This window comes from Hyposmocoma kahamanoa, unplaced genomic scaffold (assembly GCF_003589595.1).
Source record: "Hyposmocoma kahamanoa isolate Upper Pololo Valley unplaced genomic scaffold, ASM358959v1 65, whole genome shotgun sequence".
NCBI classification, from domain to species: domain Eukaryota; kingdom Metazoa; phylum Arthropoda; class Insecta; order Lepidoptera; family Cosmopterigidae; genus Hyposmocoma; species Hyposmocoma kahamanoa.
The window spans coordinates 16743234-16768531 of NW_020653853.1; the positions used below are offsets into that span (position 1 = coordinate 16743234).

Genomic DNA, 25298 nt, shown 5'->3' on the forward strand with positions numbered 1-25298 from the left:
GAGTAACTAATTACTAAGTATGTCCCTGCAAAATGTATGGTAAAAAGCTTTTTGCGATTTCTGACATTTCGAGTACTCTTTCCTCAGTTGGTACCATAGCTGCATAGAGACTATTGATCCTTAACAGAGACCGGATCGAATGGTATAAAAAAGTTTTGTAAAAATTGCCTTTTGTCTTGCTAACTGTACCATATTTTCAAAATCTGTGAATGCCAATCAAAATATCTTCAAAATTCATGGGTAGTCTTCTAGAACCGTTTTCCTGTAACTACAACGATTAAAGTGCCTGGCCTTGCTGCCGCATCCCAAATTTACACCCTGTATATTTATACATATTTATATTTATACAATAATTAACTGTTATGAAGTGGTTAAATCGCCGTGAAAATCAGTAAAAATGACGTAGTGTTTTCCTCCACTATAGAACAAACTTCAAAACTACAAATAAAACAATTCAAATAACATCCAGCACAGTATATTCCGTCCATAGTAAGGATTATAAGACTTTATATCTAGCTTTATTAATCATATGGTGAGCTGAAGTCTGTAGTTTCAAAAGTTCTTCTTTGATGAGGCGCGTTATTTCTGACTTGGCTTTAGCCACGGCGAGTTCCTGAGAGCTTTCGATGGCGAGGTACAGTTTTCTTTCTCCTTCAGGGGGTGTCTTGCCAGGAGGTACGTAGGTGCCTCGTACTGTGATGCCCGCTTCGGAATATTCGCTGATTAGCGCTAGCGCCTCCTGGAAAAGGAATTTTTAATTTAGTCCGGTGTGTGACGCATTACTCGTGGTGGCTTACCATAAAAAGGGCGCGTTCTTAACAGAGGGTTACATATTAATAGAGCTTTCTTATTTGGGATTTATAAATAGAACTATGACTTCGACTAAGCAAAATTTGAGACCTTGAAGTCTTTCTTTCGTATTTACAAAAATAACTTTGCCCAAGTCTAAGCAAGAAATTACGAAGTAAACTCAAAGTTCAATTTAATTCCTGGCTTAAATATATAAATCTTAGCTAAAAGTGAATAACTAAAGATCAAGTTAAAGATTTGTCTTGACGTATCCCTTTTTTTGTTAGCAATATTGACAATGACAAACCTAAAAACTATCCTGTGAAATTGAAAAGTATCTTAGTTAAACGTAGTAAACATTCCTATATTCCTGTTACAAAATCCGCTGAAAATAATGTGATAACACTTTCAGTAAGACGACAGTAACCTGAGTGGATGGCGGATACCGTAACAGCATAGCGCACACGCTGCCTGTTATGTTAATTATTTATTCGTTATATAATTATTTAAGTTTTTTTGTTATTCGTACATATTATATGTTAACTCGTATGTAATGGGAATGAGACTTGCGCTTTCCATTAGTTTTAAGACAACACTAGTCGCAAATTATATAAGTATTCTTTTTATTCCTCGCACATATACAACCACAAATTACACCCAAACTCACGAAATAAATAAATGTAAGTACAAATATTTCTCCAACCCAGGACCTCTGTGTGGCAGACCAGAATGGTAACCGTTCGGCCACAGAGGCAGTTATATAATGTGTGTGTGCGTAGTACGCTTTTATATTTAATAAATGATTTCTATTTTATAAAATTCTATAAATAGAGTTTAAAACATATTGACATTAGACACGACAAATCTCCACCTACCTTCTACACATTTATTTACAATAATGACACCTGTGCCCCTTCAAGAGTTTCACACAGAAAAATATAAACGCACCAATAATGGCCAACTTGAGCAACATATTGGCAAAAGTTCTATTTGTAACGAGGACAAAGTAGCAACTGAGTGTTACATTATGCACCGATAGCATTTAATATGCATCCAATAAATAACAAAATGTTATCACAAAACTTGAGGTCAACATGCGAATAACCAACCACTTGAAGTGGATAAAGGACAGGTAAATGGAATGAAATTAAAATAAATATTGTGCAAATGGAAAAACAATTTGATATCGTATAAGAGGAGTGACTGTGAACAATGATAGTGAGTTAAAATAAAATTGTTGTCCAGTACAATTATCATAAAGGGTATATAACCTAATACCCTCCAGTATTACCAGTATAAACTTTTGTTATGCTCTTTTGTACCGTAAGTGTAATTTTATTCTGTTTAAATAAGAAACGTGGAATATCAGGTGAAAAACATTCACAAAAATATCCAAAATAAAAACCAGAAACTGGACACAATTAAAAATTGTGTTTATTGGATTAACGTCTAATATAATCAATATAACGACAGTCGCGAAGTCATGAAAAATGATCGCTATGGATATTATGAAATCGCATTCGAATCTGAAAGTCTCATGTTCCAAGTGATGGAAAGATTGAATGGATACACCGAGTCAGCAGATCTTCCTAATTTCTCCATATGCTCTTATTTTCTAAGTTATGGTTTTGTTTGTTGTTGTAAGAAGCCTGTAATTAATGATGATAATTTAGCTGAAAGCTTCTTGGTGCTGTGAAATTATAAAACATTATACTGAGACCACAAGGTTACATTATGTCCACTAATTTACGTATTTTGTAAACTATTTTTATACGTCTCGCTTTTAAGTGAATAGTTTTTGTTTAAGCAAATACATAAAATTAAAGTAAAAGTTTAATTAGTGGAGTGAAAAAATAAATATTATTTATACACAAGTCATTTTAAAAACTCATTTGTCATGTTTATTTAAATGCGTAATATTATACAAGGCCATATGAGAACCTTTGCTTCAAAAATCTATCGACTTTACCTCATTCCTATAAACAACGTCAAATGAAGTGTCACATGGATCATACTAGAAAATTTGTAGTTTAAAAATAATCTGGGATGGCCCCGTGACAATTCATAAAAATCAACAAAGTACAACCTTCTAACAACGTGCACTAAATTACATACTTCACAAGCCTTGCTTTTAAAAGAATAGCTGCAATGTTTATTTGAACAAAATGAGCGGAATTTCTTTTTTTTTTTTCAAAATTCTTTTTTTTACAACATATAAATGATACTTCATTGCAATGCATTTGCTAGAGACGAGGTATATCGATAAAAAGTTTTCGATAACTTAAGGAATAAATGCAATATATACATAGCGCGTGTTTTCATTGTTTATGTATGAATTTTGATCATAGACAAGAATTGTCATGTCAGTGTTATTATTTTTTTAAAACCTATAAATTAATGATATGATAAATGCGTTTTTTTTAATTTACTAAAATATCTATTGAAATTGCATTTGAATTATACTTGTGCGATGCGTTCAATATAATACAAAACACTTCACACATCTATACATCGTTCAGAATACGTTAGAAAGTTCAAAAATCAAATACGCTAAGAATCTACGGACTTTACCTAATGACAAACGTCAAATGAAGCGTTACAGGGATCATCCTAGTTTGAATTAAACCTACACGTCGATTTTCTGGGTTCTCAACTCTATGGACTATGACCTAAACTTTCTTCTTAAAGGACACTCGCGTCTTGTCAACGATGAGGTGCACGTACCTTGCTGGTGACCCTCCAGCGCGCCTGCTGCGGGAAGTCGTTTATCTCCAACTCGGTCTCGTACTTGCGGAACACCTCCTCAGCGGGCTCGGATGTGCTTTCGTCTCGCGGTTGGTAGTTCAGACGCGTGTTCAACTTCGCTGCCAGTTGCTCTGCTACTGTCTTAGCCTGCGATTACAAATGCTTATGTATAAGATAAACACACTGACTAACTCTTTGGACTAGCGGTTAACACTGTGAGCGCTAGATGAGAAGATTTCGGGTTCGATTCCTAGTAAAAAATCTAATTTGGTCTGCTAATGATCGATTTTCGCTATCATTATTATTTTGTAAGGAACAGCTGTACTTTTACGCAATCTGAGAGGTGTCCTATAAATTAATAAAATAATAAATAACGCACACACTAGTCCTCACTAGGGAAACCCTGTGTCGCGGGTGCCATGGACACACATATAGACAACCATAAATTACACCCAAACTCAAAAAAATGTTTCTCCCGGCCCGGGAATCCAACCCGGGACCTCTGCGTGGCAGACTAGCATGGTAACCGTTCCGCCACGGAGGCAATTAAATTATCCTATTAAATTATAAATTATATTAAATTATCCTATAATTAGATCGAACACAAAGAAAAGTCCTTTTCGAGTCCTATCAGATCCTGCATCAGTGATGCCGCCAATCTACGGCAACTTGGTGTCCCTACATTAAAAGTTATTTGGTTTGATTGTGTAATGAAGTGGGCCTAGGTACTTTCAGTTAATTTCAAAAGATTTTAAATATAAATGTAAATGAGGAGCATTTTTAGTAGAACTTTGACAATTCATCATTCCTAACCGTGCCACAAAAACTATATGAGCGCGATCTATGGTCTAGGTCTTCGAGGAAACTCTTGCCCATCAATAGGACCAATATAAATTGTTGCAAAATATATACAAGTACGTAATAAAACCAGAAATCTTACAGTAATCAGTGTGTGTGCCGATGGGGCGCCTTTGAGAATAGCTTCGGCCGCTTGCTGTGTTGCACCCTTATGTTCTGAGCCCAAACCCTGCAAATGAAACAACCGGAAATATATTAAGTATCATTTTGTGAAATTGCCATAGCAATACTAGAGCCGGGTTTTCACCACACGAGTGCTCTCAGACCAAGTGTGCCCGAACGAGTTAAAACATCGAGAAAAATAAATGACTGTCGCCAAAATACATACGATTGATATACCCTATGAAATCTTAATAATGACTTGTCTTACATGGCTTCTAATTTCAAAAGATTTAACAAATTCGGCACTGTTAATATAATTTAAACTTTAGCCAGTCGTTATATCGTTGAACGTTCAATACTCTCACTAACGTGCTGTCATCTCGCGGCCAGTAGATGGACTACGACGAACGAACAACTAACAAAAGATAGAAAGTGGTATCTTCTCGACAATAAATGTATTCTTTAAAGCGCACGTTGCATAATGAACTTTATTTCGATCAGTTAATTTTAAAATTAACAAAACACTCATGAAAAATTTTTTTCGATAAGCTTTTGTTCGGTACTAGCGTGGAAAATTCGAGATCTTTACCTAGTTCTCCAAAATATGAATCTCGACCATATTGCACTGGATAATGTTTATTTTCATTTGTTACAGTTCAAAAAATCAATTGGTATAAACAGAAAATGGAAAAAATATTAAAATAAGACTAACCAATGATATGAAATACTACCACGGGTAATATTTTTGTTTCGGCTATCATTTTTGCACACCAAAACAGCACAATAAGGCATTTGTCTAGCATTTTAGAGAATTTGCGCGAAATAATGACACAACCATACAGTACAAAGCGAATATGGCGGACTGAACTCAAGTATGGACAATTGTCCATACTATGATTACGCGTTCGATACTAACTAACCACTTCTACTAGTATTTATTGTTCTGAGTTAGATCGTATAGGAGTCCACTTGGATTTTCACAATCAAGATGACGACTGCAATGCTGCTGCGAGGTACGTGAGGTGTAGCAGATATGTTAATGGCTGAAGTACAAAATCACGGGAGGGAAAAAAGCAAGAGAAAAATTTGAACCAGAAAATGGATTTTAAGGCATAACCAACTGAGTGGTTCAAATAATTTTATTCGAGAAGTGGAAGAAAAAGACAAAAACACGTTAAAAACCTCATATTGTCACGTTCAGTCCACATTTTCATAGTTGGCGCCATTTTGTTTTCAAAAAATGATCCGACGAACTTTTAAGAATAAAACCGCGTCCAAGTCTAGACGTCCGAGTGCGCTCGGATCAAGTGTTTACACTTTACTAGTAGCGTCCGAGTGGTCATCCGAGTGGACTCTGTTCGAGCGTATTCGTATAGTGAAAACACAGCTTAAAGTCTGATATATTAAACAAACCTAATATTAATAATATACTGGACAACAACACCAATTATGTACCTGCCTGTCTCAAACTAGGGAATTTAAAAATTTTATGAAAACTGGCAACCCTGCAAATGTCATTTTACTCCGTCTTCAAAAAAAAACATTATAAATTTACATGCTTTCAAGAAATATCATTTATAATTTTCCTTGAAACGGACCGTGTAGACAAATCGCCCCGTTTACAGGGGCCTTAAAACTGCAACGTGGACACTTACTTTAGCAATGTTGATCTTCGAGGCCAACCGTTTGGCCAGCTCCAGCTTGTTGGCGTCGGCGACGGCGCCCGCCGGGGCTGCGGCGCCGGCCGCGGGTATACCGGGCGCGCCCAGGCCGGGCTGGAATCCCCACAATCATCATTACTTTTTCATCATTTCATCATTATCATTTTTTTTATAACACACACACTTTCCTGACGTTTATAAGGCCTATTATCTACCAACCAGCATCACTAAGAGTTGTGTTTCAGCAACCTGCCTTTTCTCAAATAACCTGGATTTAAAAAATCAAGAGATTCTTGACCAGATCTTACTTAAACTTACTCAGATTTTACTTAATTTTATTGAGTAATTCAAGACTGTTGACGCAGGTATTGGTTTGTTTTGTTTGTGTGATTATTGTTCATTTTTATTTAGTGGCCACATTTGTTAGTCTGAAATTATAGGTGGAAACCTGTCATTGACATAATATGTTTTTTGCATCCTTTTGAAAGTATGGACGTTGCAACACGTCCGAGAAAAATAAAATCAATTAATGTATATTTTTAATACTGTTTTTATTAAATGTTTGAAACTGTTGGTTTTCCATGAATAAACAAATAAAATCTTTATTTTTCGTCAGTTGTAAAATAATAGTATTACGTTGTACCGATATCTCAACGTCGTTTGGTCACGAAATGATTAACTAACGCAGCGTATCCTCTGCAAAGTTTTACGTGCCTTGAATATCCACCAGAAGCCACTGTTAAGCAGTTTTTTACCAAGAGTAAGGCGGCATTTATGAACCGATTTTGATGATTCTTTTTTGTTGGAAAAAGGTACCTCAGTATTGGTCCCATTTAAATTTGAAGAAAATATTCCACCTCTAATGGTGGCAAACTAGGTACAATTATTTATGATACCTAGTGACGGGACGAACAAGTCGTGCGCTTACTGCTTAAGTTTTCAAGTTATTGAATTTATAAACAATATTCTTTTTTTCTTTATTTAACAGTTTTAACAAAAAAGTATACATAAATATTGTAAAGCATCGTTAAACTCTACTCAGGTTTGTCTCGATGCCATTCATTCCTTCTGCTGCGAACGAACACAAAATATTGTTTTTAAATCTTAGACTTCGTTTTTATCTTTATTTGGAGGTATACATTTGTACGACAAGTGAAGAATTACGGCAAAGTATTCTATTATTCCACACGATAGCGAGCGAACCGTCAGGAAACCGGTTCCTGTAAAGTGTGTCGATTTCTATTTCACAGATTTGCGTTTATAGGTCGAATGTGGTTATACCTGTATAATTTTGTACAAAATTACGATTACTCCAGTCACATTACCTTGATTTCCTTGACAATCTTCTTGGCAGCCAGCATGGTCTCAATCTGCTGATCGAGGTCACCCTCAACGTCCTCGTCGTCAGAATCTTGAAGCCCTAATGCTGCTTTCTGGTACTTCTTCTTTTCCGTCGCTGCTTGTGCTTCGGACTCGTCGAATTTGTAACCTGAACAAATGTTCAGTGCGTCAGTAGCTGGTGTTAATTAAATGGGTATGTTATTACTAAAGAATACTAGACTATCATTTTGTGCGAATCCATTTTATCATATTTGATAAATAATAATAATAAAACTCTTTTCTTAAACTCTTTACAATTAATGTTTAAGCACAGTAACACCCTGTTTTACGCGAGGGTTGAATTCCGGACAAAATCGCATTAAGGGAAATTGGTGTAAAACGGGGTTGTTCTGTTTTTGCGTGGCCCGCCTGGTGTTATAGATTTTTGGTCCCCGAGGGTCTCTACCTTGACATAACGACTACTATCAGGGATAGAACGTGGTATGATCGAATAACAGGGTGAATATTGTAATGAACGCGCTTTATTTGTGTATATTAAAAAACCTCAGGAAAGTCTTACAGAAACAAATGAGACCTTAGTTGTGAAATAGTTGTCAAAAGTTTTTTAGGTCGCATTTTGTTTGCGTTTTTGTAAAAGTTTTTCGTAACAAGCTACTCCATTTTGTATTGATGTGCGGAGAAACAAAGCAGAGTCGACATCGCTGTCTAAGTTTTCTAGGATATCAAGACCTGAATAAATCTTAGACAACGTTTCTGAATTGCACTTGACGAAAATACATTTTGAACTGTCACTTCAGTTTTTTGTGGTTCATCAAATCAATGCATCCGCGTAAAGCGGAGTAATTAAACGCGAATTTTGAAAATTGCGTTATAACGAAATCGCGCTAGGCGGGGTATTGCTGTATTTTGAAAGTACAAGGACACTGTTTTAATTACTATTAACATCTTATGAGTAAGATAGAACGTGTGCTAATAATTGATAAAAAAACGTCCGAAACGTAACGTTTATATTCTATAAAAAATACTAGTCGGCGACCAAAAACGTAAGTCAAAAATGTGCTACATTTTTCAATATTATAATTATATATTTTATGTGTTGTTTATAAAGTTGGAAGACGTGTAGAGAACGATAAATTTGAAAGACGCCACTTGAATTTAAGTAACAAATTAATGAAGTAACAAATTAATTTAATGCATGCGCTTTAGTTTAACTGCCTCCGTGGCCGAACGGCCCCAGGTTCGATTCCCGGGCCGGGAGAAATATTTGTATGGCCTACATTTATTTCTCTCGTGAGTTTGGGTGTAATTTGTGGTTGTCTATGTGTGTGTCCATGGCGCCCGCGACACAGGGTTTCACTAGTGCGTGGCTATGTTCAGTGTGTGCGTTATTATATATAATGCATGTGCTTTAGTCGGTAGATGGTCTCTTCTTCCTGTCCTTATCCCACGCTAGGTGGAGTCGGCACAACGTGTATTTTTCTTCCACTCGCCGTCATTTTTATACTCAAACCTTTCTTGTCCATGTCATCTTTCACAGAATCCATCCATCTTTTCTTTGGCCTTCCTTTTCCCTTATATCCTTCCACATTCATATCTAACATTCTACTCGTCACATGACATTCTTCCCTTCACATGATATGTCCATACCACGCTGACCTATTTATTACTCCTCATCTTTTCCGTCACTGGCGCCACTTTCAAGCCTGATGTACTCATTCCTTATCGTGACTCCACACATCCATCTCAACATTTGCACTTCCGCTACATGCACAGTTCGTTCATCCTTCCTTTTCATCGCCCAACATTCTGATCCATACAGTACGACAGGTCTAATCACGGTCTTGTATATTTTCCCCTTTAGCTTAAGAGGCATTCGCCGATCGCAAATAATGCCTGTGACATGTCGCCATTTCATCTTTAGCTTTAGTCGGTAGATGTATTAATTTACATGAACGACGTTGGTTTTTTACTTATGTACTTTAGTCCGTCAACCCTAGTATAAAAAACGGCACGAAAAATATACTCAAATTACAACAAAGTGAGGTCACTGACCTTTTCCGCTGAACCCTCCCCCCATGTGCACCTTCTTTCCCTCCTTCTCCTGTGAGTCCTTGTATGACTCCCAGAGCTGTCGTAGCTCCGGCGGAGGTGTAGCACCTGCCAGCTCAAAGGCGCGTAGCACGTCGCCGGCGTAGCGGCCCTGTTCTGGCGTGAGGAACGTCCACGCGAAGCCAGTGTTACCCGCTCGGCCTGTGCGGCCACATCTGTACAACAAACGATCGTATTACGAAAAATTCGAACACAGATAACTGCTACACGTCGCTACGTAGCAATAGTGAGATCACGCGTAACAACGCTGAATCGACTTGGGCCGAAAAGCATATGCTTTTGATCGGTATTAGACAATGCAAGAACAGTGAAAAAGACGTGTGTTTCTTCAAGTGTTGTAGTCTGTCGTCGACAATGTCTTTTTCGTTATAAATGTAATAAATTACATGGATACAAAGATTTTTTGGCCATAAGCGACGCCACTCTCCACATTTAAGGATGTGAAAGAACTTGAATGTTCCTTCACCTATTTTAGTAAAAATAAATATAGAACTCAAATTTTTATTTCGTTCTTTATAAAATAATATCTTCTTCATAACATCATTATCGCTGATGTTGATATTACCCGTTACAACCTCTCACAACTACAAGCGTCACAATGTATAACATGTATAACATCGGTTCTCAAAATATTTTGTCACGTACGCCACATAACAATAATTTGTTTTGTATATCCCCCCTGCATTTCTACAAATTCATGAACATCAAATGTGCTTTTAACAGTTTACTCAGTGCTACCACTTTTATAAGTTTAACTATAGAGTGAGACATTTTATAAAAAAAACCTGTTTAGTTTTATACATTTATCTAACCACATATATATACCGCACATAACTATTTATCTTATTTGGTGTGAAATGTTTACTTCATATATAATTTACAAGTCTATTATAAGAAAGTAGGTACCACACACGTATTCCGTGACCTTGGAGTTATGTTTGATAGCAAGTTAAATTTCTCAGATCATATTCATAGTATTATTATATTAAAGGCATGGAAGATGGTAGGTTTTGTGCGTGTGTGGACTACAGGAATACGGCTCCTACACTCGCCTTATACAACACTTTGATACGTAGTACCTTGGAATATGTATCGCCGGTCTGGAATCCAAATTACAGAAAGGTTGCAATGTAACTTTACTCGTTTTCTCGCATATAAAGACCCCAATTGTCCCTACCGTGCTGAATATAATACTCGACTAAAATATTTCAGAATGTGTTCTCCTGAAACCAGACGTCGAATTGCTGACACAGGAACTCTGCACAGGTTGGTGCATGGAGGTATATTGTCGCCAGAGGCACTGGCCCTCACACTTTGCCTAGGGTCCCCCATTGCCAAATCATTTGTTTTATCTAGATGCCGAACGAATCTCGGAAGGTATGTCCCTTGAAAAGACTCATGCAGTCATACAAAAACTTGACTGTGACCAGAGACAGTGATATAGACATCGTTCATGTAGGGAACACTAAACAACTTATTCGCATTTGCAAGCAATTGTTTCAATCTTAAATCAAATTATAGGTGTAATTTTACATTTTTAATTGTTTTTTTATTATTACTATTATTATTATTATTATTTTAGTTTATTCTTTGTATCTCATTGGCTTACTCTAAATGTTTAGTGCTGTATAAACAAGTAGCGACTTGGCACCTTGTATGGTGAACGTATGTGTATTTATTTCTAACATTGTTTTATGTTAAGTTGTTGGACTGTCTTTAAATAAATAAATTAAATAAATAAATACTGTGGATTATTTATTTTATTTATGGAAATCCAAAATTTTTGTCACGACCTGCCTAAATGGGAGTCACTCTCGTGGACACCCGTTAACGTCTCATATGGCCCTATTTTGTCGCTAACATAGACTTCTTGTACGTTGGACTGGACCGCTCAAGGGGTCAATATATAGAAAACTTTGGAAATCATCGATCTGTAAATTTAATAAAATCGTAAGTTTCAAGTTCAAAATGGCTGCCTTACCTATGAACATAATCCTCATAATGATTAGGGCAGTCGTAGTTTACAACCAAGACTAGCTGTTTAACATCAAGACCTCGCGCTGCTACACTGGTGGCCACCAGCAGCTTCACCTTGCCGTTCTTGAAATCAACGATTGTCGAGTCCCTGTCGAATTGATCAATCCCTGTAACAGGCCAGCGTTAATATATTCGTCACTTTGTATCGAGCGCTATTAGTTGGCAAATGTAAGCGATTGATTTATCAACGTTGTCAACCCATTGCGAGAACGTTGCCAACCCACCCCGACTGGCCCCAATCATCATATTGTACAGTACATACGGGTGAAAGTCAATGCTGCCCTGAGGGTCGAGCAGTTGGAATCCTGTCACAATGTGAATTTTAATTCATTTGCGGTGAGAATACCAACTCAACATCTGTCGACCTTCAAGGAGGAGGACTTTTGGCGGAAGGGCGTCATGAACCGACGTTTCCGAGGACAGTTACCGGACACCCACGTTGCGTCACACGTCGCAGTCCATACGTGTAAATAAATAAATACTGTTATTATATTATTATTATTATGGGTGTTAGTCTATAAGGTATGTATTTATGGGTCTTTGTAATCTGATCTTAAATAAATAAATAATAAAAAACTATATACGTGCCACTGCTGGGCACTGGTCGCCTCTGAGAAGAGGATTTGGGCCGTCGTGAACCTGCTTCGATATGCAGGATTCATCGCGATATTTTCTTTCACCATTACCTAGAGGTACTAAATATGCACAAATGCACGTAAATTTTGAAATTAAAGCCAATGGTATGGTACGTTTCGTATACTAAATTCTCCACCGGAAATTAAAGTTAATAAGTCAGATGTATTATTGACTTTTTTGAATTTCACATTTTTAAAATATTTATTTACTTTTTGTGAAATGACTGAACTAGTTTTATTGTTTACTCAATTATTAATACAAAAACCGAACACATAGCAAAATAACTTCGACCGGACAGGCCTTGACCAACCAATTAAGTTGGTCGAGTTAGCATGTCGTCGAAATTCTTCTATGCGTCTGTTATAGATCTTTGTATTGGCTTTTTTGGCTTTCAACGCCGTAAGTTACATGTTGTGAGTGATTTATAAACCTTCTCACTCAGACGGTACCTTTAATCAATAATCAGATTTACTCATGACCCCTTAATAGAAGATTGAAATTTAATATTTAACAGAGAAAAAAATCATACTTTATATAGTTACTGAAATACAAAAGCAACAGTGACTGATTGTTTCTTTAACAGTGTCAGTTACATTTTTAAATCGCTTACACTTGACAACCAATAGCAAATAAACGAGAGGAATATTTTAAGAAGCTCGCTCAGGAGTGAACAACGTCGCTGGCTGAAAGGAAAATAGTGAATTAGTTAGTTTTGTACTTGCTTTTCCAGGTTTACACTATTTATTAATATGTATTTATATAAATAACATAGTACTTATCGCAATGGAAATGATTTCTACAAGCATACACAACCCCAAAGCAAAGTCTAAACTTGTAAGACGTAAATAGAAGTCAAAAACCACTACTTGATTGAGAAATTTGATAGCCCAATTGTAACTTTCACGAAACCAGCTCTTGGACATGTGTGATCAGGGTCACACATATCTGGTGGTAAGCGACACGCCTGTCCATAGCGTTGTAGTGCCATTTAGAACTTTAAATCGCAACGATCTGAGAAGAACTGCTACTGCAACCGATACGCTGTGACATAATTTGACAAGTCCCATGTGCCTACTTTCACCGGCACCCTTACCCTTCAAAACCGGAATGCAGTAATGCTCACATTCTGCTTGGCGGCAGAAACACGTAGGGTGGCCATACACGACCTGCTCGAGCAGTTAGTTAATGATCAACATACACGGACCACTCTTGCAGTCATAGTCAAGCTTGAGGCTGAAATTGATAACTGCTGGAGTAGTTGATACCAATTGCACCAATTGGTAGCAAGTGCTCAACAAGTCACAATTTCAATTTCATTCAAATCAGTAGCTTCATAGATTTTGTGGAAGAAGCACTACTACTGCTACTTTTGGTCAGGCGACGACGGCGGCGGCGGCGTACAAATTGCTGCTGCCAAAATGCGCGCGTGACGTGGTATGAAGAGCGCGGGCGGATTACAGTCGACAGCTCGAGCAGTCAGTGTATACCTGGCGACTGCTTGACAGCACGATGAAATTTCACCGCGCTGCAAACCGCCCGAAGTAGTCGCAACTGCTCGAGCGGTGTATGCGTGTACATAGAAGACTAGTTTGCTATGTTGTTGCAGCTTGAAGCAGTCGATACTAGCTGCCCATGTCTGATCGGCCGTAAGGTGGCAGTACTTCGTGTATAATCAAGTATGCGAAAATAGTATTTAAAAATATAATATATAAATTTTAGCATTGAAGGTGCTTTTTTTGTTGTCATTGTTTGCAGTAAAATTCTCGTAGTTCATAATAATGAAGAAGTCATTTACTTGTGGAAAAACAGATAGTAACTATACTTATTACGTTAATGCCAAAATGCTAAGTCAAAGTCAAATGCTAGCAGTGTTTTATAGGTCGTTGTAGTAAATCTCCGACTTCTCCATTCCTTATTTCCTGCCTGTATTAAAATCATGTGTTATTTTAAAGAAACAAAATTCGTGTAGGTTCACTATGCCCAGCCAAACTTAAGTAAATGATAAATGCGATGAAATGCCTGTTTACAAAGAGCAACCTCCAGGGTTTCTTACTCATTCTTCTCAGGGGAATCTGCCTTACAAATGAGTAACAGTGTTTAATCAATTTGACGGTTTCAAATATAATTTGCTTACCTATGAAATATAGATATTACGACTTTGAAACATAATATCTATTTACTAGTTACGGACGTGCATTTTGTCAATATCTAAAATGCGATTGCCTGTAATTGAATATACGAACGGCGTTGCATTTCAAGCAAAACATTTACGGATCTTGTTACTTTGGTCACGATATTCGAACAAAAGTGTGCAGCGTGATGTGTTGAATATATAGTATATATTACAGAATATATAATACATCTGATTATTGCGTAACATACATACATTTGTTAAATATATTGTCTATGGGCGATGAGCGTTATTTAGCGTAGATAGTTTTAAAACTGTCTATTTGGCTTCATAACCATTACTAGTTTTCTAGCCCAGAAAAACTATCTATTTTTCACAACGCCCCGTTAAGATTGTAACCATCGCTTGTTTTGTAGTGATTGTAAAGTGTTACTATCTCGCAACGCTCTATATAATCACAATAGATAGATATTGTCGTCGCAATAGATGTTGCCGTTGCGGTTGGCGACGTAGCAGCATCGCAACGCAACAATAAGAGCGAGTAAGATATAGGATAGAACGCGCGTTCCGTTTGCACAAGTATGAGGTTGGATGATTGAATTTACTATGAAATTGACGACGTTTCGTTGTTGCATAATGGGACCTTTGTGTTATGAATGAAAGTCGTTATTAGAATGAATAACTTTCGGAAATTTTAAATTTTTTAATTTTTGACCTGGACACGTGTAATGCAGGGTCCCATTTCCTTTGCAATTGTTGTTTTTAAATTAGATAGTAATGAATTAGTTTGCTTCTAATCGCGCGTGGTGATAGGCATACTAATTATTTGTTTACTGATCGTAGCGGATTCCGCAAATTAGTTTTATTTTAAATGAGACTTTATGTGCTTAATTGTAAATAAATAAACCTGCAATTTTGTGTATAATATTTACAAAATTTTTGGGTTGTAGTATATGTTATATAGACAAGATTTGGGCTTTATCAAATGCAAAAAAACTTTTATACAAAAAAAAAAGACAACGAAACAAACTGCAGTTTTCTTATTTTAGTTATTTTTTTACAGTTATTTTACAACGCTTCGTCACTTGCACCGTAGTCGAAGTAGATAGTTGTCAAAAATAGATAGTTTTCTCAACGTTATCTAAAAACTTTTTTTTTTGTTATTTGAAAAAGCCATAACGACACATGACTATTGCTTATTTGTTAATTTAACAAATAATTAGATATCTAGTTAACCATGTTTTTTTATAAACTATCAAACCAGTATATTCAACAAATAACATGAATTTCATTAGTCAAAGCATCCTTTCGTTTTTGGGCCCAATTGTGTTAAAAAATTTCTAAAATTATGTACGAAAGCATCCATTAACTAAAATCTTTTTAATTTTAATAGAAATTGCTGAAAAATTTTATTTTACAATTATATGAATAAATGATACTGCGTTCGACGAAACGTACATTGTCATGTTTGACAGCTTTCATCGTAGCTAATAATCGGGTTCGATTGAGAGAATGTCCTCATAGAATAGTTAAAAATTAGTGACGAATATATCAAAAACACAAATAATAATACTCCAGAGACGCGAAGCGAACGAAATACAGAACAAACGGAATAAAAAAAGTCTATGACGTTGACGTGTCAACCGTGTCATTATGTGACATTTAAATGGTTTAACAGCTTGAGACATAGTCTTTTAGTCAACCTTATTAGATATTGTAATAATATAATAATGGACTCGTTATGAATAAATTATAAAAGAAGGAGAGGATATTGTTAAGAACCTGCAAAAAACGATTACCTATTTTTTAAATAATCCCGATAGCTGAATACCTACCATCTAAAGCATCGAGTATATAACCAGAAATAGAGACGAAATAAGGGCCATCCATCCCCGGTAAATAAATCATCAGGTAAATGGACCTTATATCACTTTTAAATATCAACTCTCGTATGCGCTTAAATCACAAATTAGAAAACTGAAATAGTACAGCTCCAACAACTGACCTGTGTGTACGTCTCCGTATATTCTGTGCTGTTCCTTCAGTGGTGTGGGAAAAACAGCAATATATTTAATTACAAAACAAACGGAATCACATTTCACCGGTAATTAAATATTAAATAAGTAATTTTGCAATTTTCGTCCATTATAGCAAAACTCATGTTAAACTGGTCGATTTGAAGTGAAACAGTTTCGAATTCGGGCTGGCCAATCCTTAGACTATGGAAACTAAAGGACATGTTATGTTGACATATATAAATCAGACGTTATATGTATACGATGCATTTCGACGTTGAAAACATAAAGATCTTATTGTCTTTGTTTAACTATTGCGTGCCGTCTTAAGCCAAAAGAGATAGCATTACATTGGTCTGTGTCAAACACGGGAATCGAAAGTACGTAACGTCATCTTAAATGCCAACCGTGTCCATTTCTCAATACATGAGGTACATGTTACGGTTGTCAAAGGGAAGTACATCAAATGTCAAAATAAATGTTTTTCCAAGTATTTTATTGAATTATTCGCAAGTATTGTAACAAAATGGACAAAAATACAGTGACAACAATTAAGTATTAATAAAAATTCGGCGCTGCAGCATTACGGGATGTGGCGTTTGAAAAAGCGAAGATCGACCGAATGTAACATTGTACATTGTGTATGTTATTTTTCTGCCTATAAATCACACAAAAGCCCAAATATCTCATATAATTAAATTAAATATATTTATTATTTTATTTTTTATTAGTAGTTTATTCATAAATCTTTTCTTCAGATTGCCTGTTTGTTTTGTATATTTTGATGATTGTTGTTATCGATTATTTTGATATAGTGTTGTTCTTGGAAGCCTACATATTATCGATATTCTGTTATTAAAATAATTCACTACGAAGTTTTTATTATTATTATTTTTACTATTTCAAGTTTACCTACAAATCAAAAAGAAAAAAGAATGGTTGGAAATCATATGAGTGCCGAATATAAACATTGAATCAAAGACCATCTTAATTTATTTGCTTCACTTTGAAGAGTCAAATTTTAACATAACTTTGAATGTGACATTCCCGTATATTCCCATATAACCTAAAATATTCCCAAATGGACTATTGATCTACTTTAATTAAATGTTTTCATGTTGATAATGACTTATCGATAGATTACGGTACGACACTAAAGAAATCCGCCATTGCTTGTTCAATTTTTGTTTAGGTATGCACGTTCATTCCATAGTTAGGGCAGCTCCTTTCTTTTATTTTTTTTCCATCCTCTAAGGGCCAATCGGAGCGCAGTTGTCACATTAAAGATTTGGCAAAATAGTTTTCAAACAAATTAAATGACATTTCGTCTATATTTCTGGTTAAATACTCAATGATCTAAAGTATAGACATTGCCATATATAATTATGCCAGTCATATGTTCGAACAATAATTTTGTGTGGTACAAGTGATCAATAAATTCTATTCTAGTCTAAAAAATTACGGCAAATTCATAAAAGAAATAATTTTTTATTAATTTCACGTAATTTTTTATACAAAAACATAAGAGAGTACTTGAGGTACATGTTTGGGCCTAAGTTGTATGGAAGAAAAAAATGGATCCTTTGTCCTAATAACCTTCAACTGTAAACCCCTTATTTGCTTATTTATTATTAATAATTTAAAAATCTCACCTCCGTGCAAACTCATGCAAGAGTATGAAGCTTTCATCAAATCCTTAAGTAGACTGTCAGCGTTTTCCTGTTTGTCCACGAACACAATAATACTGCCCATCTGACTGTATAAACCCAAAAGTTCTAGCAGCTTGAAGAATTTGGCGTCATCTTCTAGAATGGCGACGTGTTGTTCTACTTCCTTACAAACTACGCTGCGGCCGCCAACCTGTTGCAATTTATTAGATATTATAATTTTGTTTGGCAAGTTAAGAGAGACAATTTGATACACTCGAAGCCTTGAAATGTTTAACCCAATATTGTTTTGAATATTCGTGGTACATTCCTGCTTTTTCCAACTACTTTTTACAATTATTTTGTCAACTGCTTAAACGGTGAAAATATAACGGATAAATGTCAATTCTAGTCCACACCCGGAACATGACCATTATAGTATTTAGAAAACTACCCTAAACGTTTTCCCAGACTAGACCTATGCTAAGCAACTTTATGAAAGAGGCTACAGTACAAAAGTTTAGGCAAATAACTAAAAGTAAACAAACTTCAGCTGTCACCTGGTTAATCGGTCAAATACAATATTTAGTAGTGAGTTCCATACGTCGTATTACTGCTGTGCTCTTTAATTTGGCCGCATGTTATAAGGTGTCATCGTTTTAAGTTTTGTCATATGAAAGTTGTGATATGTGTTATTAATGTTATTATACATCTTCAAGTATTATATTTAAATAATTAGTACTATTTTAAATAGGTAGTTCGAAATGTTGTCTAAGCCTGAATATATTTTTAACAAAGTCACTCGGTCGCACAACTCCATCCACCGCCTTCCAGGACCAACCTTAAGTACTACTCCGCTATCGCTAGATTGTCAAAAAGCCTCAACGATTCGCTCCATGTTTTTAAATTTAAAATACGAAGGATTCCATTTGAGCGTAACTCATGTTTATTTTTCTTTACTCAATATTAATTAGAATCATTTTTATTTATTCCAATTATACCTCCTGTTATTCTTAACTTTTCTTTTCGTTTTCTTTGCACGTTGTGGCACTTACAGGTAGCGCATTTAGAATGAAATGTATTTTTAAATCTCCATTATTCCCCAGATTTATTGTATCTACCAATGGCTGTCCTTAGATAAATAAATTATCACATATTTAACCATTAACAAAAAGTTAATTATAATTTTATAATAAGTGACCATGTAATGCCTCATAAAATACTTCATTACGGTTTGTTTACATTTAGTTAATTACCTAAACCTTTGCAGTATAGAACAATTTATGCTAGAGAACAAGGTCCTTGGAAAATTCCCAATAGAGTTTATTTAAGAAACGAAATCGGTTTTGGTTTCGGTAGTCCCGCCGAAGTTAATTTAATTCTCAAAGTACAGGATTTGTTATAATTTCCATACCATGTCTTTATTTTTGTTATCACATAAAAGTCATAAATAATACAAACTACAAACAAATGCATATGTGCGACTTGATACTTCTCCTAAATAGGAGAGTTATAAAATCGAGTAAAAAGAGTAATAATATAACTGTTTTTGTTTCTCTCTTTGTCTGTTTTTATGCTTAAGCATAAAAAGTTATCGACTAATTTAATTTGTAGAAACTTTGACGTTTTCTCCTCCATGTTTTTATCCGTAATAACAATTACCTGTATCTCAATAGGTTTCTGCAGTATTCTCCTAGCGAGGGCCTCCATCTGTCGCGGGAAAGTGGCGCTGAACATCACTGTCTGTCGGTCTGGACGAACGTTGTCTATAATTTTCATTACCTGCGCAACAATAACAATATTAAACTGTAAAGTGACCTCACAGTTCGACGGCGAGCAATAGTACTGTTTAACTTATAACCATGGATCAACAACTCGATAATTGTAGCAGTAGAGCTTTTTGTGAAAGAGCTCGTCCAGGGAAGTACTGCCACCGTACCTATTTCTACCGCCAAGCAGTAATGTGAGCAATACTGCGTTCCGGTTTTGAAGGGTAAGGGTAATAGTGAAATTACAGGCACATGGGACTTGTCACCTTATGTCTTAGAGTGGCGGGCGTAGTGGAAGTGCCTCTCAGATCTTTACGATTTAACGCTCCGAGTGGCACTGCAACTGTTATGGACAGGCGTGTAGCTTACCATTAGGCGCACGACTTGTTCGTCCCGTCACTTGATATTATTAAAAAAAACTCGACAAGACTGCTAATCGCTATACAAGACAGCGTAGTCGGGTATTTAGTACCTATTGGTACCCCAGATGTTGCGACGAATACCAAATTGCTATTTTTGTAAGAAACTTGTTTTACGTTGGCGTTCTGCATTTTATCATAGTTAGTATAATTTCTAGTGGTAACAAACAAAACAACTCGATGGTGGCTACTCTTTTATTTTGTTTAAAATTACCGCCATCTACCCACACAAGCAAACGTTAATTTATAAATTACTTTGGAACACACAATGCCATCTATTGATATGCATATTCGTCAAACAACCTCACAGGACTATGTTACGAACATCATAAACAACTTTTGTTACATAAGTTTTTACAAAACAAAATAAACTTTTAAGTTTTTGATACTATCTGACACTTTTTAGATATCTATTTGGTAGAATAAGTTCAAACGTGAAAGCCTCCTCCGCGACGACTCCCACCCCGTCCTGCACAGTTATTACCGTAGAGAGCGATATATTTATCTCCTTAATCAAATATGATATCCTAGTACACTAATATAATTGTAATTATAAGATATGGCATCCAGATATGGCATATTGTTATGGGGAGATAGTACGGACGCGCATGATCTTTTCGTGTTACAAAAAAAGTGTCTTCTGAATTCTGGTAAATATAGGACCAAGAGTAGTAGAGCTGCAAATCGTAATTTAGAAAAAAAAATTATATGGTATCCCTCCATTTATATTTTTGAATCAGCGCTATTCGTAAGGAAAAACATCGACGAATTTAAATATTGCACCAGCACTAGGCAACAAAGAGCTACTAACTCCGCCCATAAAAATGCAAATATTTAAAAACAGCTCATACTACAAAGCCATACAAATCTATAATAAAATACCTGACACAATAAAAGAGGAAATAAGGGATAAAACTTTTTGCCGCCTACTTAAAAATTTACTGTTATCAAAATGCTACTACTCTGTAGGTGAGTTCTTGAATGACGATTGTAAATAATTAACATAATATATAATGTAACATATCGTAATACAAACCTAGATATATTTGGAATTTTAAATTAAATATAAATAATATTATGTATAACAATGAATAAATAAATATATGTATACAAAGTAATAAAAATTCATGTTAATCAATTATGTTCAAATCTAAAATGTATCTTAATTTTAATTGTAATCTTAATTTTAAGTGTAATTTGCTACAACCCCTACGGGGTACCACATGAATGTACCTACCAAAATAGTTCTAAGATTATAAATCTGTACCACCCATTCATGTGAAATGCAAAATAAATATATGAATAATTTTATTATTATACTTACATTACTATAAAGACTAACGTTTGAGAATAAGTATTTTAATCCTAACTTATTGTACATTATCTAACTAACTAACTTCTAAACGGACTAATTTACTACATTGAAAAAGTAAATATACCGTATAACATTTATAACGGAAAGAATGGTTTCATCACACTTGCACAAAAAAATGAATCATGCTAGCGCCAAATGTGACCCTTCGGTCGGGCCAGGTCGGGAGGAATATCTTCTTACCCTGTTTTTGTTTTTATTATGGCAATATGATATGCAACGGTGCACAGAAAAATATTGTTCACTTATCATGCTCTTAAAGTTCGTATTTATTGTGGGTGTAGACTGCATAAAATAGGATTTTATGATCTAGTGCATAAAACATGATTTTACGCTCTAGTGCATAAAATTAAAAAAACCATCACATTAAATATGTCTAATTGTTGTAATTTTACATTCAATTTTAATTAAATAATCGTTTATTTGTAATATTGCTGTTTAATTTCCTCGCAATCGAAGTGAAAAGCAGAGTGTATAACTCGTTCATAAAACCCATTTTACCCTCGACTTAAATATCTATATATACTCGTCTCGGGTTAAAAGACGCGTTTTATGCACTTGTTGTACAATCTACTATAATAGGTTTATGCGACGCCGTTTTATGTCTTTTTACTCATTATAAGCTAGGTATGTATGTTATAAATAAATAAATATTTAAATCTATTTATTTTCGTATGAAAGTAAAATGTGATGAATGCCTTTTAATAAGGCATGGAACAAAAGTTTTTGTCTATGATGTTAGGAATGTGGTCCTGCAAGGTTGTTAGTATGTTACAAATAATCCGTACACAAGTGTCCGTTTGCCATCCTACAAAGCATAAACTTACTTGTGGTTCAAATCCCATGTCGAACATCCTATCAGCCTCGTCAAGTACGACGTAAGTGACGCGTCGCAAATTGGTCACTCGTCCGGAATTTGCGGCTAACATATCAATCATACGACCGGGCGTGCATACAATCATTTCCGCGCCGCGTTTTAACTCCGCTATCTGTTAATGGAAACAAAACCATAACATACGTCACAAACCTGTACAGTACACGTGAAGAGGGTTTAGATTATAGTCCCAATTGTCCAATTCAAGCTGGAGACTTAGTCGTCTTTGAACAGTTTTATCAGGTAATAATTTGTAGTACTGCACAAATATCTGGTACAGTTACTTTTCAAGTTACGTAATGAATGAATGATGGAATAAACGAATGAATGAAATTTCTTTCTCCCTTTAGAATTTACACTATTTCTCTTTTTTAAAGTTTATAGAACGACAGAACGTTTTAATACCATGATACTATTCAATTATTTTTGTGAAATTACTCCACTATTTTATTATAATTATTAATACAAAGATAAAACACTACCAATAACAACAATCCATGTTAGATGCTCTCCCAACTGAACTACGGAATGGGATGAAATTTAATAATCAAAATAAATTAGAAATAAAATATTACATATATTATATTTTGCCGGGTTCGCAGCAAGTGGGAGGCTACTGTCTCTAATCCTGATTGGAAAATGACACGAAGTATATTATGCATGTAGATATACTTCGTTTCAATCTGTTTTCAAGATAATTTAAACAAACGAGTCAACAAGGGTTAGTGATGGCCAATTGTAATGCCAACTGAACCGCTAAAAACTGCTATCGAGTAGTAGTCAATATAATTTTTAAATATGCTTAAATATTCAACTTCAAATCCTTACACTTATATCTATATCGAAATATTCGATTGACTAATCGATTACAAAAACTAATTGAATGAACCGAATGTTTTTTTTTCTTACAGCACTATGCAACCATAGACAAGTCATAAGACATATAGATGAAAAATAACCTCACTATTGAACTACCATTTTTCAATTACGATGCTATTCAAATAAATGGACGTAGTTATGCAAACAAGAACCAACCCACACCTCGAGTGAAATTGAGTTATGTATTTAGGTAGAACACTAGACGTGTCCTTTACCCGCTCACAAAAAATCCTTGGAATATACCAAGCCAAAACGGAGAAAATAAAAGTCCTTCAGGGTACCAACCCTAAATAAGTAACTTTTTAATACCTAAAAAGAACCATGCTGCTTAACTATATATAATGTATTTTTTTAAATATGCTAAATTGACCCATGTCACTTGTACTGAAGTACTGTAGATCTTTAGCGTTTTCATTACAAAAACTAGAACATGGTTCTCGTTAACTAAATAAAAAGATACATAATGTTTTCTATTTATTGCTATATAATATAAAAAATAGTTTCCCTATATCATTCTTTATGCTACACATAACTCACGTTGTTTGTCTCAAATAACTTACCTATTTATTTCTTCACACCGTTTTTACAAAAATCTGATTATATCAACCATTGACTTACAATTATATGGACGTCGGGTCCGCGCTAAAGTGTCCGAACTTATAGGGCGTTAAAATCGTATACAGAGCGTCATTCACGCTTTAGTCTTCGTTTGTTCGACTGACAGCGAAGCAAGCAAAATTAGACAGTACTGCGATGACATTACAATTTAAATTCAACGTTTTAGCTTTTTCATATTCCTTTACATGTCACTACGTTTAAATAGGTTGACTTGGGACATTTTTTTCGTGGTTTTTGTATTAGACCCGTCGTCCATTTATTTGTAAGTCAATGATATCGACAGTGACATTTTGTGGGTTGACATTTTGCATAACTATGTCCAAATATTGTTGGAAAAAGTGACAAAATAACAAGTCGAATTCTTCGAAGTATACGTGGAAGTTTTACTTATTCGATTTATTCATTTTTTTTAAATTTTAACCAAGCAGTTTTGCTTACTTTTTGTTGAAAATGGATTGGAACAGACTCCATATTCTTTCATTCATTCCGTTTACATGATGCACAAAAAAATACGCTGGTCCTCACCTGTTCCGAAATTCCAGTACCACCATAGACACAAACGACTCTCAACCCAAGCGACTTGGCGAACTTCTTGATATCCTTTCCGATCTGCATGCATAGTTCCCTCGTGGGGGTCATAATGAGCGAAATGGGACCGTCGGTGTCCTCCAGGGGGGGCTGGTCGAGGACATGCCGGAACATGGGCAGGATGAACGCCAATGTCTTGCCAGACCCTGTTTTTGCTATGCCTATTAGATCTCTGAAAAGAGAGAGCACTTTTAGCTGTTGAAGAAAAAATCACACATTGCTTGTGTTTCAAAAGTGATAGAATAAAATACTTATTATATACTACTAATTTATGAATATCATGAGGTACTATTTTAAAATATCGGCATGGCGGAATGACGCTATATATTACGATACTTTCGTAGCAGTAGAGCTCCTTGTGAAGGAGTTCGTCCAAGGAAGTACAACCTAACTATTTCTGCTGCCAAGCAGTAATGTCAACATTACTGCGTTCCGGTTTTGTAGGGTAAGAGTATAGTGAACTTACAGGTACATGGGACTTGTCAACTTATGTCTCAGAGTGACAGGGGCGGTAGCAGTGCCGCTGAGACCATTGTGATTTGAAGCTATGAGTGGCACTGCAACTGTTATGGACAGGCGTGTAGCTTACCACACGACTTGCTCGGCCCGTCGCTTGATATTATGTTGGCGAGCAACCGAAATGTAAGTAAATAAGCATCGGATTATCCGACCACTACTTATCATACACGCCTGCTTACTAAGAATAAGC

At 35.4% G+C, this 25298-nt stretch overlaps 1 protein-coding gene across 1 annotated transcript in view; it reads right to left on the reverse strand.

The window, feature by feature from the left end:
• Positions 1-436: 436 nt before the first annotated feature.
• LOC113231348 (probable ATP-dependent RNA helicase DDX46) overlaps positions 437-25298 on the reverse strand; it is a 37732-nt gene continuing 12870 nt past the window's right edge. Inside the window, exons 8-18 of the mRNA XM_026465638.1 lie at positions 24527-24761; positions 22458-22619; positions 19733-19852; positions 18077-18284; positions 11587-11749; positions 9549-9760; positions 7481-7644; positions 6150-6269; positions 4475-4561; positions 3514-3681; positions 437-739 (exon numbers count right to left, since the gene is read on the reverse strand). Coding sequence (XP_026321423.1) covers positions 497-739; positions 3514-3681; positions 4475-4561; positions 6150-6269; positions 7481-7644; positions 9549-9760; positions 11587-11749; positions 18077-18284; positions 19733-19852; positions 22458-22619; positions 24527-24761 — 1882 coding nt within the window. The 3' untranslated portion in view covers positions 437-496. The remainder of the gene's footprint in view (positions 740-3513; positions 3682-4474; positions 4562-6149; positions 6270-7480; positions 7645-9548; positions 9761-11586; positions 11750-18076; positions 18285-19732; positions 19853-22457; positions 22620-24526; positions 24762-25298) is intronic.